Source organism: Rana temporaria, chromosome 6 (assembly GCF_905171775.1).
Source record: "Rana temporaria chromosome 6, aRanTem1.1, whole genome shotgun sequence".
Taxonomy (NCBI): Eukaryota; Metazoa; Chordata; class Amphibia; order Anura; family Ranidae; genus Rana; species Rana temporaria.
This window is the reverse complement of record NC_053494.1, coordinates 72,012,157-72,031,205: the sequence shown is the minus strand read 5'-3', so window position 1 is coordinate 72,031,205 and position 19,049 is coordinate 72,012,157. Positions and strand designations below refer to the sequence as shown.

The 19,049-nt window shown below is 45.7% G+C and overlaps 1 protein-coding gene across 1 annotated transcript in view; it reads left to right on the top strand.

The window, feature by feature from the left end:
- The first annotated feature begins 1,542 nt into the window (after positions 1-1,542).
- LOC120943559 (protein shisa-9-like) overlaps positions 1,543-19,049 on the top strand; it is a 675,240-nt gene continuing 657,733 nt past the window's right edge. Inside the window, exon 1 of the mRNA XM_040356930.1 lies at positions 1,543-2,307. Within this exon, the coding sequence (XP_040212864.1) occupies positions 1,790-2,307 (518 nt within the window). The 5' untranslated portion in view covers positions 1,543-1,789. The remainder of the gene's footprint in view (positions 2,308-19,049) is intronic.

Here is a 19,049-nt window from a genome sequence, read left to right as displayed (position 1 = left end):
TTTGCATCATGTGATGCTTACTCGCTTACACTATTCAGATGGCCGGCCCCCTGGTGAGCGCCGCCCATCTGAATAACGGCAGCTGGTTGGCTGTGTGGAAGTGTCTATCAGAGGCAGCGGCTCTGATAAGCTTTCCGATTACAGCCTATAGGCTGTAATCGGCTTCCAAATAGTTAACCAGGGGATGCAGGGGGTGTGCGTTCCCTGGTTAACACTGACACTCGTCTCAGCCAATCAGGTTCCCCGAGTCTGGTGACATCGAGGGCGGGACTTGGAAGAAGACATCGAGGGAAGATGGCTGACCTGAGAAAGGTAAGTGCTGGGTGACAGGGGGCAGCAATTTGGCGTTTTTCGAGGTTGCAAACTGGTGGCAATTGATGGGCACAGTGGTGACATTTGATGGGCACAGTGGTGACAATTGATGGGCACAGTGGTGACAATTGATGGCACAGTGATGACAATTGATGGTGGCACAGTGGCTGCGTTTGATGGCACGGTGGCTGCGTTTGATGGCATGGCACAGTGGCAACAATTGATGGCACAGTGGTGACAATTGATGGGCACAGTGGTGATAATTGATGGCACAGTGGTGACAATTGATGGCACAGTGGCTGTGTTTGATGGCATGGCACAGTGGCTGCGTTTGATGGCATGGCGCAGTGACTGTGTTTGATGGCACAGTGGCGACATTTGATGGCACAGTGGTGACAATTGATGGGCACAGTGGTGACAATTGATGGGTACATTGGTGACAATTGATGGCACAGTGGCGACAGTTGATAGCATGGCACAGTTGCGACAATTGATGGCATGGCACAGTTGATGGCATGGCACAGTTGTGACAATTGTTGGGCTCAGTGGTGACAATGGATGACACAGTGGCTGAGTTTGATATCATGGCACAGTGGCGACAATTGATGATGCAGTGGCGACAATTGATGGCACAGTGGCGACAGTTGATGGCATGACACAGTGGCAACAATTGATGGCATGGCACAGTAGCTGCATTTGATGGGCACAGTGGTGACAATTGATGGGCACAGTGGCTGCGTTTGATGGGCACAGTGGCTGCACTTGATGGGCACAGTGAGGCTGCAATTGATGATTTTTTTTTTCGTTTGTTTGTGCCTCCCCAAAAATTTGGAGCACCAGCTGCCACTGATAAGGTGCGGACGGTAAATGTTTAGAACATGAACGAGACATTTGAAAAACAAGTGGATTTCTAGGGCAGTTTAGTAATAATACTACAACTGTGCGGGAAAAACAAACAAAAAAAAACTTTCTTCTCATCTCGTATGCCATTGCTGCCTGTGCGTGCTGAAGAGGAGTGAAATAAGGGGATATTGTGCTGTTCACGTTTAAAGCACATCCCTTGTCATCTTTTGGAAACGCTCCCTCTTTGCTCACGACCATGTCATCCCTCCCTCAGTCTCAACTCCTCCTATATATATTCCTCCCCTTTTCCTTCTCCTCCTCTCTTCTCTCCCTATCCCCCCCCCCCCTCCTCTCTCTCTCTCTCTTCTTATCTCACTCTCTCTGCACTACTCCAATAGTCCAGAATCCCCTCTGCTTATCTCGAATCCACAAGTGCAGATGAGTTAGTGCTGCTGGTGGAGATTACTACAAGGAGAGGAAGGATCGTCACTCCTCGTTGGTGACTGCAGTGATCACATCTAGTAGACGATGGACCTGGACTGATGGGCTGAGCCTTCCTGCCTCCTGCTCTTCATGGTTGTATTGTGCCACTTTGGATCTTCCATATCAGTGCAGAGGAAAAAAGCTACTTATCATGAAAGGGATTAGTGTAATCATCTACTACTTGCTAGCGGATATTTTGACTTTCCTGTGTTGTGCCCAGGTGAAAGGTGGACCTCACTTTGGGAGCACTGAAGTGGTTTCTGACGTCAACCTGTCCAACCCTGGAGATCTGGAGTCATCGGAAACCCCCCAGACAGCTGAGGGTTGCAGGGGTTATTTCGATGTCATGGGGCAATGGGACCCTCCATTTAACTGCAGCTCCGGGGATTTCCTCTACTGCTGTGGTACTTGTGGCTTTAGGTACTGTTGTAAGTTCAATGAGGCCAAACTGGATCAGAGCATCTGTACCAACTACGACAGACCCATTTGGCTGCAGCCGGGGAAGACCCCGCCAAAGATTGACGACCCCCTGCACGACCCGACCAGGGATAAAACCAATTTGATCGTCTACATCATTTGTGGAGTTGTAGCCGTCATGGTCCTGGTTGGGATATTCACTAAACTTGGGCTGGAGAAAGCACAGAGACCTCAGAGGGAAAACATGTCAAGGTTGGTCGCCCTTAACCCTTTCTTTATTAGGTCAACTGTTCCTTTTTTTTTTTTTGTGGTGGATCCTGCGCAGTTCAGAGCCTGGCATTGGCCGTGTTCAGCACTTGTCGCTGTCCACTACTTACTACAGGGCTCAGCTGGCGGAGGTTGGACTACAAGTCAGTATTGTTGGCTGTGCTGTGACAAAGAAAGGTTTGCTATCACACTCACAATATAGGCATGGAAAAAGAAATCTGCCATTCAGTGGTGTGGTGTCAAGGTGTGATAAGGGCCGTTTCGCGAGTGCTACACCTCTACATGGAAAATATTATTTTCTACTAGCTGAACTGTGATATAAACAAATATACCACCCACACAGCAGCTGCAGAGATCGTCTCATTTGCAGCCGTGGATATCTGGTTCAGTTGTATCTTGTACGTGTTGTGGAATTGGAGTGTGCAGCCAAGGAGCAGCGTCATGTGCTGGTGTTAGGATCCAGCTGCTCGGTGTATATGTGTACATCTAGGGTACACTGGCTGCTCGGTGCATATGTGTACATCTAGGGTACACTGGCTGCTCGGTGTATATGTGTACATCTAGGGTACACTGGCTGCTCGGTGTATACGTACATCTAGGGTACACTGGCTGCTCGGTGTATACGTACATCTAGGGTACACTGGCTGCTCGGTGTATATGTGTACATCTAGGGTACACTGGCTGCTCGGTGTATACGTACATCTAGGGTACACTGGCTGCTCGGTGTATATGTGTACATCTAGGGTACACTGGCTGCTCGGTGTATACGTACATCTAGGGTACACTGGCTGCTCGGTGTATATGTGTACATCTAGGGTACACTGGCTGCTCGGTGTATACGTACATCTAGGGTACACTGGGTGCTCGGTGTATATGTGTACATCTTGGGTACACTGCCTTCATTTATACACAATTGACTAGTGTTACCATACACCTGTGCTAGAGGAAAGGTGTGTGTGTGTTTTAACATTTTCTAGGTTATCCTTTGTGTGTGTGTTTGCACATTTTTCTAGGTTATCTTTGTGCTGCTGGGTAATTACCACAGAAGAGGGTGGAGGAGTAAAAAGTGGAACACAGAAATAAGGAAGTGCAATGCATGCCTTAATAGAGATTCAGGGAAACGACTATTGGATAGCTGTAAAAGAAAGCTTAACCATCATAGATACACGAACAACAACTGAAAGGGTCTTCAAGCACAAAGGAAGAGAATCAGAAACTAAGGCAGAGATCTGTGTGGGCATTGGGCACGGTGACAGTATGGGACAAAAGCCCGTTTTTCACATCATCTTAAAATTCAGATCGTGTCAGCTTCTGTGTGAATACATAACGTATTTTTAACTTCTCTGTTCTCTATGAATCATTATGCTAATCGTAACCACTAGATAACAGATGGAAAAATGTGGTTGGAGATGAAAGGGTTTGACTCTTATTGAACTGAAATTATCTTTATTTTTTTTATCTATCTATCTATCTATCTATCTATCTATCTATCTATCTATCTATCTATCTATCTATATTTTTGTTTGTTTCTATCTATCTACCTACCTATCTATCTACCTACCTACCTATCTATCTTTGTGCTTTCCCATCTGCGTTTTCTCCTGATAATTTTTATTTATAAATATGTATTACTATAAATATATGGGCCATGTCACACTGGTGATTCTGTCGCTATTGGCAATTTGCCAGCAACAGGATCTCTAAGAGAGCACTCATCTGCTCCTACAGCATTGCTCTCCCGCAGGCTGTACCAGTGAGGTGTCGCCCTGTCGCTGTTCCCTTTCTGGCAAGCGAGATTCTGCATGGCCCTATGTCAGATTATCCCCAATGGCATATTATAATATAGCTAGAAGGACATTTCATGGACTAAGGTGTGCTTCACTGCCATATTTAAGCAATCATCATCATTGTCGTCGTCATCATCACAGCAATAGAATCCAGGAAATCATACACAATATATGGAAGGACAACATATTTATATAAATGGCATGATATATATATTGTCCCTTAGCAATCAAATGCCACTTTTCTTCAGTTTAAAATAGTCAGCATTTAAAATAATGACTTCTGATTGGTTACCCCTGGTACCTGCACCTTGCATGATGTGTTTGACCCTCTTACGTTAGGGTCTTAGTGGACATATAACTAAAATAATACACTGCGTAATATGTAAACATACAAAAGGCTGGTACAATACTGCATGCGATTAGATGGCTACTTGTAGTATATAACATACTTTCTTCTGGTCCATATGTGTTTGTATAAAAATTGTAGTTGAATTATTTCACTTTATTGCAGATGTACATTGCCTGTTTGTCGTTTTTCTGTTTTACATCAATTAAAACAGATTCATTGATTTTTTCTTTTTTTTTTAAATAGTTTTTCTGCTGTCTTCTGGGAATTTATTAATTTAAGACATTTTGATGAATGCCTTTCCTTCTCAGTCAGTTACCAGTCACGGTACTGCAGAGGAGATGGATTGGAATGAATAGTTTATCTGTAGCAGAGACAAAATAAAAAATAGATTTACAGGGTGCCAAAGAAGGAAGCATTCTTTTTTTTAAAAAAAAAAGCATTTGTATTTCATAGGGGAAAGACCCATGAGAAAAGTACAGTATAGCAATTAGTTAGCAATCATTTTTAACTGTCTGGCCAACATTAGAAAGAAGTGATGTCTGGCTGGTTGTTGTGAATTGTTGTGATTTGCTTTTGTGCACAGGTTTTTTAGTAAGGATTAAAATCCTATATGGTTAAAAGAACACTGTGATAAACTACAGTATAAAAAAAGGAAATCTTAATTGTAATACTTATTCCTAAAAGTAACTGTAAGGAGTGAACAATAATGTAAGCAAGTCTGCAATTACAGTGTGCTTTTGTAGATGAACACCAAATAGAGTGACATCAAAGGGGAAAGAGCAGTCCACCTGATTAATGATTATTTCAAATTTGTAAAATTCATCTACTATTTTGGTAACCTGAACCATAAATTATTATGAACTATGGAAAACGTGAGACAAAATGTGGAAGAAATTATTAATTGCAGTGTAGTAAGTAAATGAGATAGAAGAGTTTATTTATTTTGCAAATTACAAATTAAAAAACAATATAAAAGGTTTTAAAACACAAGTATTTTGCCATCAAGAGCATATTATAGTGAAAATTATCTAAATTTGTTAGGGTCTATATTCTTTTTTTTACACCTAGTGGAGCAAGGTAAATTACTGGCTAAAAACAGATGATTAGGTAAAAAGAAAAAAATACACTGTGTACATACTGTTATCAGTGATGGCTAGATATGGTAAAAGAAGTGTAATATTCAGAATCAAATTCAATATTTTTCATTAATTACTTGCTCCCTGGAGCTTTAAATGAGGAGTTTGTTTTCTTAAACCAGTAATGTTCAGTTCAATTACTAATGAATACAATAAGCAGATTTTATAGAAATATTTATTACATGGGGTCTACCAATGCTACCATAACATCAATACATACACTGGGGCTGATTTACTATTGTCAGTGCGCTGCGCTGGTTCATGCCTTAATTAGTGCGCCGGGTGAAGCCTTAATTAGGTGCATGAACCAGCGTAGCAGCCGGCGCATTGCAAGTAATATGTAAAGCCGCGCCGAACACCCTATAGAAGTCTATGGGAGAAATCAAAAGTGTTCATTTTAAAGGCTAATCTGCAAGTTTTGTCCTAAAAAGTGTTTGGGGACCTCAGTCCTGCCCCAGGAAACATGTATCAATGTTTTTTTTATTTTTTAAAACGGCCGTTTTTTCGGGAGCAGTGAAGTTAATAATGCTTAAAGTGAAACAATAAAAGTGAAATATTCCTTTAAATTTCATACCTAGGGGGGGTGTAATGTCAGCATGTGAAATAGCACATTTTTCCCGCACTTAGAACTGTCTCTGCAAAAAATGACATTCTGAAGGAAAAAAGCCATTTAAAATTCACACGCGGCTATAATGAATTGTCGGCTCCCGGCAATTCTAAAGGGATTCATTCATAAAGGAGAAAAAAAATGTGTAGGGGGTCCCCCAAATTAAATTACCAGGCCCTTCAGATCTGGAATGGATATTAAGGGGAACCCCGCCGTAAAAAAAAAAAAAAAATGGCACGGATTCCCCGCAAATATCCATACCAGGCCCTTCAGGTCTGGTGTGGATTTTAAGGGGAACTCCACCCCAAATTAAAAAAAAAATGGCGTGGAGTCCCCCTAAAAATCCACACCAGACCCTTATCCGAGCACGTTGACCTAGCCGGCCGCAGAAAGAGGGGGGACAGAGTGCGGCCCCCCTCTCCTGAACCGCACCAGGCCACATGCCCTCAACATGGGGAGGATGTCCCCATGTTGATGGGGACAAGGGTCTCATCGCCACAACCCTTGCCCGGTGGTTGTGGGGGTCTGCGGGTGGGGGGCTTATCAGAATCTGGAAGACCTCTTTAACAAAGGGGACCCCCAGATCCTGGCCCCCCCCCTATGTGATATGGTAATGGGGTACATTATACCTCTACCATTTCACCCCAAAAAAAATTCAAAAGTGTTAAAAATGACAGTAGCCGGTTTTTGACAAATCTTTTAATAAAATCTTCTTTTCTTCTTCCATTCGGGTTTCTTCCTCTGCTTCTTTCTTGGGTCTTCTCGTCCACATCTTGCCCGACGTGTTCTTCTATCTTCTCCGTCCGTCCTTCAGCCTTGTCGTCCACATCTTGCCCGGTGTCTTCTCCTGTCTTCTCCGTCCTTCAGCCTCCTCGTCCGCATCTTGCCCGGTGTCTTCTCCTGTCTTCTTCTCGGTCCGCCAGCCTTCTCGTCCACATCTTTTTCTTCCCCGGACGCAGCGCTTGAATTTGAATTGGCCGCCGTGTTCCGCTCCTGGGACCCGCCCCCCTCTGACGCCACAAGTAAACTCCTTAGAAGGTCATGTGCGTCAGAGGGGGCGGGGTCACAGAGCGTCACACGGCGGGGGAATTCAATTTCAATTGCGACGTCCGGAGAAGAAAAAGCCGCCGCAGCTTCCAATTGAAGTTCCCGCCGTGTCACACTCATGTGACCCCGCCCCCCTCTGACGCACATATGCCACACGCGGACTTTCATATGAGTTTACCTGTGGCGTCATAGGGGGCGGGTCCCAGGAGAGGGAACACGGCGGGCTCTTCAATTTCAAGCGCAGCACCCAGAAGATCAAGAAGATGTGGACGAGAAGTTTGACGGACAGAGAAGAAGATGGGAGAAGACGGCAAGATGTGGACGAGAAGACAGGAAAGAAGCAGAGGAAGAAACCCGAAGGAAAGAAGAAGAAGAAGAAGGAACCGCGGAAAGAAGATTTTATTAAAGGAATTGTCAAAAACCGGCTACTGTCATTTTTCACACTTTTGTCACTTTTTTTTGGTAAAATGGTAGGGGTACAATGTACCCCATTACCATTTCACACAGGGGGGGGCCGGGATCTGGGGGTCCCCTTTATTAAAGGGGTCTTCCAGATTCTGATAAGCCCCCCGCCCGCAGACCCCCACAACCACCGGGCAAGGGTTGTGGGGATGAGGCCCTTGTCCCCATCAACATGGGGACATCCTCCCCATGTTGAGGGCATGTGGCCTGGTGCGGTTCAGGAGAGGGGGGGGCGCACTCTGTCCCCCCCTCTTTTCTGCGGCCGGCCAGGTTAACGTGCTCGGATAAGGGTCTGGTGTGGATTTTTAGGGGGACTCCACGCCATTTTTTTTTTAATTTGGGGTGGATTTCCCCTTAAAATCCACACCAGACCTGAAGGGCCTGGTATGGATATTTGGGGGGACCTCACGCCATTCTTTTTTTGTTTTTTACGGCGGGGTTCCCCTTAATATCCATTCCAGACCTGAAGGGCCTGGTAATTTAATTTGGGGGGACCCCCATACATTTTTTTTTTTAGTTTTAATGAGCAATGACTATTCTTTATAGCCATGAGTACTTTAAACTTACATTTTTTTCACTTCAGAAATGACATCTTGTACAGGGACAGTTCTAAGCATGGGAAACATGCGTGTACCCCCCTCCCCCCTGTATGAAATTTAAAGGAATATTTCACTTTTATTATTTCACTTAAACCACTTCCATACCGCGCCTATTCTGGCACTTCTCTCCTTCATGTAAAAATTATATTTTGTTCCTGGGAAATTACTCAGGACCCCCAAACATTATATATAATTTTTTAGCAGACACCCTAGGGAATAAAGTGGCGGTCATTTTTTATTTGATTTCCAACGGTATTTGCGCAATCATTTTTCTAACGCCTTTTTTTTTGGCCCAAAAAAAAAAACACGGTCCATGAATTAAAAAGTAACAAAACAGTAAAGTTAGCCCAATTTTTATGGATAATGTGAAAGATGATGTTACACCGAGTAAATAGATACCAACTTGTCACACACTCATGGAATGGCGCCAAACTTCGGGACATGAAAATATCCATAGGCGATGCTTGTTTTTTCTTATACAGGTGACTAGTTCAGAGTTACAGAGGAGGTCTAGGGCTAGAATTATTGCTCTCGCTCTAACGCATGCGTCAATACCTCACATGTGTGGTTTGAATGGTGTTTACATATGTGGGGACTTAGATGCATATTCGCTTCTGAGTGCGAGCTTCTAGGGACAGGGGCGTTTTTTTTTTTTTAGCTCATATTTTTCTGCTTGCACTTTTTTGTCACTTTTTTGATTTTGGATAACTTTTCTTCCTATTACAAGGAATGTAAACATCCCTTGTAATAGGACTAGTGTGTGACAGGTCCTCTTTATGGAGAGAGGCGGGGTCAATAAGGCTGGAAAGCATGGTATTGGAAATAAAAAAAAGATCTCATGCTTTCAGCTGCAATCATGTTCGTTCAGCACAGTGGTGTAGTGTATAGCACTTTGACCTAGCAGCAAAAGGGTCGCTGGTTCGAATCCCGCCCGTGACACCATCTGCATGGAGTTTGCATGTTCTCCCTGTGCCTGCGTGGGTTTCCTCCCACACTATAAAAACATGCTGTAAATCGGATCCGGTCTAAATAAGCCCTAATATGCAGTAGTATATTTAGGTTTTGTGCTGCCCTAGGCCTGACTACATTTCTGCACCTCCTAATAGAAAAATGACCCACCCCTTCCTGTCAAAGCCACACCCTGTTTTTGTATCACCCACCCAGGAATTTTCAGGGCACACACACACACTAGTTCTGGGGGGGGGGGGGGTTACTGGACTCCCTTAATTTGCATAGTTTTTCTCTCACTTCCTGTTTGGCTATGGGGCAGGAAGTGAAGGCAAATCTCCCCAATTGGACACAGATAATACAAAATAAACTGACAGGGCCTATAACCCTCCCTCACTCTATCCAAAATTAAAGAAAATAAAAAGTGTTGATTATAGTTCTAGTCAGGGGCAGACTGACCATTGAGTCACTCGGGCACTGCCCGAGGGCCCCATCAGGGTTGCCAGGCTCAGTAAAACCAGGGACAGTATGTAAAAATCTGTGTTTTTTTTTAGATCTGTCCCTGACATGTCCGAAACTGACATGCTTTTAATGTGAAGATCCCAAGATTTTAGCTGCCCTGCCTCTGCACTGCCTCCTGGCGTGGTGGCCATCTGTAAGCCAGAGGGGCCCCATAATCTTCTATTGCCCGGGGGCCCCATGAGTTGTCAGTCCACCCCTGGTTCTAGTTTAAGCACAAATTTCATAGAGTTTTATTGAGAGGCCTAAGAAAATATAACCATGCCAATAGGCCAGGATACAGCGTTGCTAATATGTATGAATGTGTGTGTTAGGGCACCCCACAAACACCACCCAATGTTAACTAAAAAATTATTAATTTGCAAATAAGTATTATCTGCTCATTTTTTGGGGATGTCTGCACCCCTGATAGTGACAACATTTGTGAGGTGTTTTCACCCTTTCTAATTCAAATTCATTCACTTCCTGTCACATATCCAAACAGGAAGTGAGGGTAAAACCTTACTAATATCTTTTCTTGGGGACACAGAGATCAATCTAAATAGTTTCCCATTATGTAAATTGCACTCTAGCATTTTGCTGTGTACACCCCAAATTATTAGGGATCTTGGACTTTGGGGTCCATTTACTAAAGGCAAATCCACTTTGCACTACAAGTGCAAAGCAAGGAAGAAAACAAAACAACTTTGCTTCTACAGGATTGGATGTTAAAACCTTCAGTGCTTCCTCTATGATTTTCAGCAACTATGCTTGTACTTGCAGAGTGGCTTTGCCTTTACTAAACCCCAAACTAAATAATCATTTGGGGGCAGGGATCCTCAAACTACGGCCCTCCAGCTGTTGTAGAACTACACATCCCATGAGGCCTTGTAATGCGCTGACATTCACAGACATGACTAGGCATGATGGGAATTGTAGTTCCTGAACAACTGGAGGGCCGTAGTTTGAAGACCCATGATTTGGGGTGTACACAGCAGTGCTGGAGTGCAATTTGCTTAATGGGGACACTAGTTAGATTGACCTGTGTCCCCAAGAAAAGACACTGGTAGGGTTTTAACCTCACTTCCTGTTCAGCTGTGTGACAGGAAGTGAAGCCAATTTTAAGAAAAGGGACACAAAGCTCAACCCAAAAAAAACACAAGCAGGGGTTCTAACACTCACTTGGCTTCCCTCAAACACCCACAATTTGAATAGATTTAAGCACAGTGCTGTAAATCAGCACTTCAAGCCTGTCCACCAATAGCAACCCCCCCCCCCCCAACAGGCCATGTTTGCAGGTTTTCCTTCATCTTGCACATGTGCTTTAAAAGACAGTCTGGACAGCAATTCTTGATAAGAGAAATCCACAAAACATGTCCTGTCGGGGGTACTTGAGGGCTGAGGACCACTGCAGTAAAAAGAAAATACTTACCACTTTGTCTTTAAAGTCATGGAGAATAAACATGGCAAACATTTTGTGATTACACACCAGGAAAGAAGCTTAGACAAAAATCACACATAATTTGTTAGGCCCAAACCTATTTCAGCTGCAGCTGTCAAAATATGTAGCATGAAAAAGTAACAAAAAACAAACTTCAAAAATTTAAAGTAATTTTTATTGGTCAACAAAACAAGGAAAGCAAAAAAAAGACAAACAAACACACACACACACACACACACACACACACACACACACACACACAAAAAACAAAAATACATTTCAAAAATCAAAAATAAACATAGGTTTAACGTCGCAACATCTTCACAAATTTTTTCATAAAATAGGCACGCAGAGACCAATACTTCAAAGTGAACATCATTTAAAAATAAACAAAAAAACCATTGGCAAAATAAAGCAAAAACATGCAACAAACCACATTTGTGTTTGGCAACAGCATTTCTGCCTGCCTGCCCCTATGAGGGCAGCTGAGGATTGATCGGTCTACGCTTTTTATAACAGTGCTAGTAATGAAGCAATTGAAATCACTTGAACAAATTGCAGTCTCTAGTTTGGGTGAGCTTGTAAGTGCTTCCACCTGGTATTAACCCAACAAGCTTCTTTGACACCATCCAAGTGATTTTCACCTTTTAAAAAGAAAGGATAATTTTTTTCTAAGTGTCTGAGCAGACTCAGTTCATCACACATGTAGGAACAAAGCTGCAATGGCAATGAGAGCTTTTTTTTTTTTTTTTCCCCTGATCTCATGCTTTCCAGCCTGAAGGGGAGTTTGAAGTGAACACGCACATTTAATAATCTATTTGTGGGGAAAAAAAAGGTTGCCAATTTTGTTTGGGAGCCACGTCGCACGACTGCGCATATGTCAGTTAAAGCGACGCCGTTGCCGAATCACAAAAAACTGGCCCGGTCATTGACCAGCAATTGGTCCGGGGCTCAAAGTGGTTACAAATAACAAAACACTAAAGTTAGCCCAATTTTTGGTGATAATGTGAAAGATGATGTTACACCGAGTAAATAGAACCTTACATGTCACGCTTTACTATTGCAAACCACGCCTGAAATGGGGCCAAAATTCAGTACTTGAAAATCCCCATAGGCGACCTTTATTTTTTTTTCAGGTTACCAGTTTATAGTTACAAAGAAGGTCTAGTGCTAAAAGTATTGACTCTTGCTCTAACGCACACGTCAATACCTCACATGTGTTGGTTTGAACGATGTTTATATATGTGGGTGGAACATAAGGGGTTTAAACTTGCGCCCGAAAACCAGCGTCGGGCCCCCCCCCCCCCCCCAAGATCCAAACCAAGCTCTTATCCCAGGCACGCAGTCTGGCCGGACAGGAATAGGGGTGGGGACGAGCGAGCGCCCCCCCCTCCTGAGCCGTACCAGACCACATGCCCTCAACATGGGGGAGTGTGTGCTGTGGGGGAGGGGGGCACTGTACATAAATAAAACACCACACACATTAATAAATTAATTTATTAATCAGCTGGGGGTCTTCTGCCGGGGCCCCCCACCACCACCCTATTAGGCCCCGGGCTTCGCCGTCTTCTGCCGGGACCCCCTTCACCATGAGGCTCCTGCCTATGGGGGAGGGCTCTGGGCTTCGTCGATTTCTGCCAGGGGGGGGTTCTGTAGCCCCCCCCGGCTGTTTTCTGCCGGGACCCCCTTCACCATGAGGCTCCTGCCTATGGGGGGGGCTCCGGGCTTCGTCATTTTCTGCGGGGGGTTCACCCTACCCCCCCGTCTTCTGCGCCCGTCTTTCGCCGGGACCCCCTTCACCATGAGGCTCCTCTGTTGCTATGGGGGAGGGTCCTGGGCTTCGTCGGTTTCTGCGGGGGGGGGTGCACCTGCCTCCCCGTCTTCAGCACCGTCTTTCGCCAGGACCCCCTTCACCATGAGGCTCCCTTGTTGCCTATGGGGGAGGGTCCCGGGCTTCGTCGGTTTCTGCGGGGGGTGCACCTGCCCCCCCCATCTTCAGCGCCGTCTTTCGCTGGGACCCCCTTCACATGAGGCTCCTTGTTGCCTATGGGGAGGGTCCCGGGCTTCTACGATGTTTTCCGCCGGGGGGGCGACACCCGCGGGCTTCTGCGGTGCCTTCCGCTTCTGCCTGGCTCCACCGCGGAGCACAGGGCTTGTCTTCTCCCTTCTCTTCCATTCGATGTTGACACGACAAGGTTCGGCGCTGGAGTGCCGTGTGAGCGATGGGCATTGACTTATATAGGGCAATGCCACCATGTGACCTCAACCCCATGTGACATCACATTCCCATCATGCCCAGGGAATGTGAGTCACATGGTTGAAGGTCACGTGGTGGCATTGCCCTATATAAGTCGATGCCCGCCGCCTCACACTGCATGTCAGCGCGGAACCTCGTCGTGTCAACATCCAATGGAAGAGAAGGAAGAAGACAGCGCAGACAAGCCCTGTGCTCCCCGGAGGAGACAGCAGAAGAAGGAACAGAGAAGAAAGAAGCGGAAAGGAAGCCCTGGCTCCGCGGGGGAGCCAGGCAGAAGAGGGAGCAGAGAAAAGACCGGGGAGTTGGCGCACCCCCGGCAGAAGACGAGGAACAAGACCGGAACCCTGACGGAAGGCACCGGAAAGACCGGGGGATAGGCGCCATCCCCCGGCAGAACTCGCGAAGTCCGGATGCCCCCCCCTAATGTAAAAGAGCTTAAATGGGGTGGGGGCCCCCGGCGGAAGGCTCCGGAGAGGACCGGGGAATTCACCGAAGCCCAGGGTCCTGGCGGAAGATCGGAAAAGAAGATCCCCCCCCCTTGTGAAAGAGCTAAAGAAGTAAGGGGGCGGCCGGAGCTGATTATAAAATATTTTATTCTGTGTTGTGTTTTTATTTTACTTTACATTTTCCCCCTGGTGAATGGTAGAGGTACGATGTACCCCCATACTCAATTCACATAGGGTGGGGGGGCCGGCATCTGGGGCCCCCTTATTAAAGGGGGCTCGGCAGATTCCGGTATGCCCCCACCCGCATACCCCGACAACCAATGGCAAGTCCCTATACGACATGGGGACAAGAGTGCTGTGGGGTGGGGGGGCAGTGCCCCCCTCCCCCACAGCACACACTCCCCCAATGTTGAGGGCATGCGGTCTGGTAACGGCTCAGGATGGGGGGGCGCTTCGCATCGTCCCCACCCCCATTCCTGTCCGGGCCTGACTGCGTGCTTGGGTGAGGGCTTGGTTTGGATCTTGGTTTGGATCTGGGGGGGGGAACCCCACGCCGAATCAGCGCGGGTTTAACCCCTCACGTTCCGGACCAAGCCTATGAGCCTAATGTACCCCTGGAGGGGGACCCGCGACGATTTCAAGTTTGAAATTTGGCGCGGAGTTCCCTTCATGGCTGAAAAAAGGGTCGGAGATTCCCGTGCGCAGCGTCACGCAGCGCAATCACAGGTACGGGCTTGGTATTTACCAAGATTTTCTCTGCGTACTGACAAGGTGCACGGGAAGCTCCGTAATTTCTCTCTACGCATGCCCAGTATGCAAATGAACTCCCGTGGTGTCAGGCGCACTGTGTAAGCGTACGGGGATCTGTTTTCAAAAAACACTTTCACTTTCAATTCGGCCCGCCAAGTCACTTTAAAAACACATGTCACTTCACTTCCCCTGCATCACCCCCCTCCCTCCAATAATAAACTCCCGCCCTGAATCCCCGATATTTACATTTCAATGTGCCGTGCGCCAGGTCTATCAGGGCGCACCATGCGCCCTCTGCTGGGCGCACTGAGCACATTAGTAACTATTGAAATACACTGCGCTAGCAGCGTAATTTCACAGTAAATGTCAAAAACGGCTGTTACTCACTGCTTTTACCTCCATGAGTCATGGAGTAAAGGGCTTGGTAAATCAGCCCCACTGTGACACACAGGCAAAATTAGCAGATTAATGACATAATCAGATGATTGGTATTATTAAACAATTACATTCTGAGATTTCTTACACAACAGATCAAATATCTTTTCACTGTTGAAGATCTAAGAGAACAAAATATTCCACTTATGTCTTGAAACAAAATGAAGTAACAAGTTATGTATGAGGTAGATTTAATACATTACTTGTATTAGTGATAATAGCTAATTTTGATCACACTCCTCTAGCTAAGCTTCAAAACATCTGCTGGCTGTTTGTAGGTTGAAATAGTCATGGTTTTACAGTTTTAAAATTGATATAAATTATGAAAAAATTTGAGTGTAGCGCCGACTAACAGATTACATTCTTAAAGTACATAGCTGCATATAATGGACCCATTTCTATAGAAATGTAACCCTTTTTCTGCTGATCAGTGAACCTTTCATCATCTGCATTCTCCTCTAATATAAGCTCATGGTAGTTTAAGGGTCCATAATATTATAACACAAGAATTAAGAGTCTGCTGATTAAATGAAAAACTGCCAGATTAAATTAATCAAAGCCATTCATTAAAAATGTTACTCCACGATGTTCTCTGCCTGTCATTGATCCTCGCCACTGTAGCATCCTCTTTACACACCCCTCCCCCCACACACACACACACACATCCACCTGTCAGTGGAATGTGGTTGCACAGTGGGCAGTATCATCAGGGCCATCTTAATAGCATCATGGGCCCCTGGGCAAAGTAATGCTATGGGGCCCCTACAAGGTTGCCCCAATTTACGCACCTACTCTCAAAAATGGAAGTACAATATTTCTACTTTACAGCGTGTCACTTGCCACCGTCGCCTGTCACCAGATTCAGCGTGTTACTTACCACCAAATTCAGTGTGTCACTTGCCACCATCACTGTCAGCAAATCAGCATGTGAATTGCCACCCGTCCCCTGCCACCAGATTCAGCGTGTCACTTGCACCAAATTCAGCATGTCAATTGCCACCCGTCCCCTGTCACCAGATTCAGCGTGTCACTTGCCACCAAATTCAGTGTGTCACTTGCCACCGTCCCCTGTCACCAGATTCAGCGTGTCACTTGCCACCAAATTCAGTGTGTCACTTGCCACCATCACCTGTCAACAAATTCAGCATGTCAATTGCCACCCGTCCCCTGCCACCAGATTCAGCGTGTCACTTGCCACCAAATTCAGCATGTCAATTGCCACCCGTCCCCTGTCACCAGATTCAGCGTGTCACTTGCCACCAAATTCAGTGTGTCACTTGCCACCATCACCTGTCAACAAATTCAGCATGTCAATTGCCACCTGTCCCCTGCCACCAAATTCAGCGTGTCACTTGCCACCGTCACCTGCCACCAAATTCAGATGTCACTTGCCACCTGTCACCCAGATTCTGCGTGTCACTTGCACCAAATTCAGTGTGTCACTTGCCACCGTCACCTGTCACTAAATTCAGCATGTCACCAGATCCACGTGTCACTTGCCACCAAATTCTGAGGGTGTCACTTGCCACCGTCAACTGTCACCAAATTTCAGCATGTCAATGCCACTCGTCCCCGGCCACCAGATTCAGCGTGTCCCTTGCCACCAAATTCAGTGTGTCACTTGCCACGTCACCTGTCACCAGATTCAGCGTGTCACTTGCCACCCGTCCCTGCCACCAGATTCAGCGGGTCACTTGCCACCAAATTCAGCATGGTCACATGCCACCATCGCCTGTCACCAGATTCAGCATGTCAATTGCCACCCGTCCCCTGCCACCAAATTCAGTGTGTCACTTGCCACTGTCAACCTGCCACAAATTCAGCGTGTCCACTTGCCACTGTCACCAGACTCAGTGTGTTACTTGCATAGTCACCTGCCACCAAATTTCAGCGTGTCACTTGCCACCCCCGCCCCCCTGCCACCCAGATTCAGCATGTCTGGACGGGGGGGGGGATGAGGGGGAGAAGGAAGAGGGGAGAGAAAGAAGAGGGGAGAGAAAGAAGAGGGGAGAGATGGAAGTGGATAAGGAGGGGGGAGGGAGGAGAAGGATGGGGGAGAATAAGAAACAGGGAGAAAAATGGAAGGGAGAGAGAAGGAGGGGGGGTGAGTGAAGGAGGGGGGAGAATGAAAGCAGGAAAAAAAATAGGAGAGGAGGTGGTACGAGAGAAGAGGAGGGCGGAGAAAGGAGGGGAGAAAGAAGGAAGGGGGGAGGTGGGGGAGAGAAGGAAGGGGGGGAGGAAGAGGGGACAGAAGGAGGGGGGGAGGAAGGGGGTACGAGAGAAGAAGGAGGGCGGAGAAGGAAGGGGAGAAAGAAGAAGGGGGGAGGGGTGGGGGTGAGAAGGAAGGGGGGGAGGAAGAGGGGGACAGAAGGAGGGGGAGGAAGGGGGAGAGTGGGGGAAAGAAGGAAGAGGCAGAGAAGGAAGGGGGACAGAAGGAGGGGGAGAAGGGGGGTCTGGTCACAGTGCACAGTGAACATCCTCAGCACACCCGGCAATGGCAGAAATAAAATGCACCCTCCTCCGCTCGCGGAACATACGCAGCACATCTGGTAATGGCCAGAAATAAATGCACCCTCCTCCGCTCGCGGAACATCCGCAGCACACCCAGAAATGGCCAGGAATAAATGCACCCTCCTCCGCTCGTGGAACATCCGCAGCACACTACCTCACTTCTTTCCTCCTATAGAGCGGCCGACTATTCATAGGGTTGCCACCTTTTCTTCAAGCCAAACCCAAACACTTTACTGGCGCACTGCATTTTTTTTTAGTATACATTATAGACAATATGATTGTAAAAGACCTTGGAGAAGGAGTGGATGGGGGTAATGAGATGGACACCAACAGACTTTAAGGGATGGGAAATATGGGACGACCTGTATGCTTTTATGTCAGTCACCTCCATTTTTATTTTTTATAAAAATTCTTGATGGTATTTCACTATTGTGAGTTCCGTTTCTCCTTGAAGTGCTTATATGCATTTTTATCTGTGAGATCTGCTTGCAATGTCTGTTATGCTTAGTATGGCAGTTTCCCAATGGATAGATGCTGAAGCGCTCTATTACATTCTGATCTGCGGGGTCAAAATTATGGTGGAGCCGCTGTCTTTAGGTGTGAGGCATGGAAGAAGAATTTATCAACTTTAATATTTTTTCACATGAATGGACTTAAGTTATTGCACAGTTGGTGTTCACTTTTTTTTAAAAGAATTAATTACTAATAATTTCCCTATATACATATAGTATATAGGGAAATTATTAGTAATTAATTCTATGAATTATCAGATTTTCACATCAATGGAGGATAATAAATTACATACTCAGATATTTAATGTTTTTCGTTAATCTCTTGCATACACACACACACACACACACACTCAAATTGCATACAGATACTGATGACTATATCACATATGCTTAATTACATACAGTACATGAGCCTCCACATATGTACACACAAGCAGATATATACAATCAGATACATGTATACACACATATATAACTCAGATATATACAAATTATTATATATATATATATATATATATATATATTATACTATATATATATACACACTCAGATATATGCAATTCAGATACATGGTATACAAAACTATATACACACTTTAGACAATCATATATATTGTGACAGGAAGTCAGGTAAATCTGTGGGTGTTGTCACAGACGGGAGATACATTTCTGCCTTGTTTAGAAATATACCAGCCAGAAAGATTAAGGACGTTGGAAAACTTTCAGCTGTTCAGAATGAGGCCTCTATAAATATCCAGAGATTACTACTGATTGCTGCATCCTGAGGTTTTTTTTGAGTGAAGGAGAGCAGTGAACAGAAATACTTCTGAAGAGGTGAGGTGCTGTTGATTTTTTCTGTGTGATAAAAATCAAAAGACTATTTGTTTTTTCTGCCTGTATGACCAGCAGTGTCTGCTCAGCAGTAGGCTGTGCCAGGCTCCAT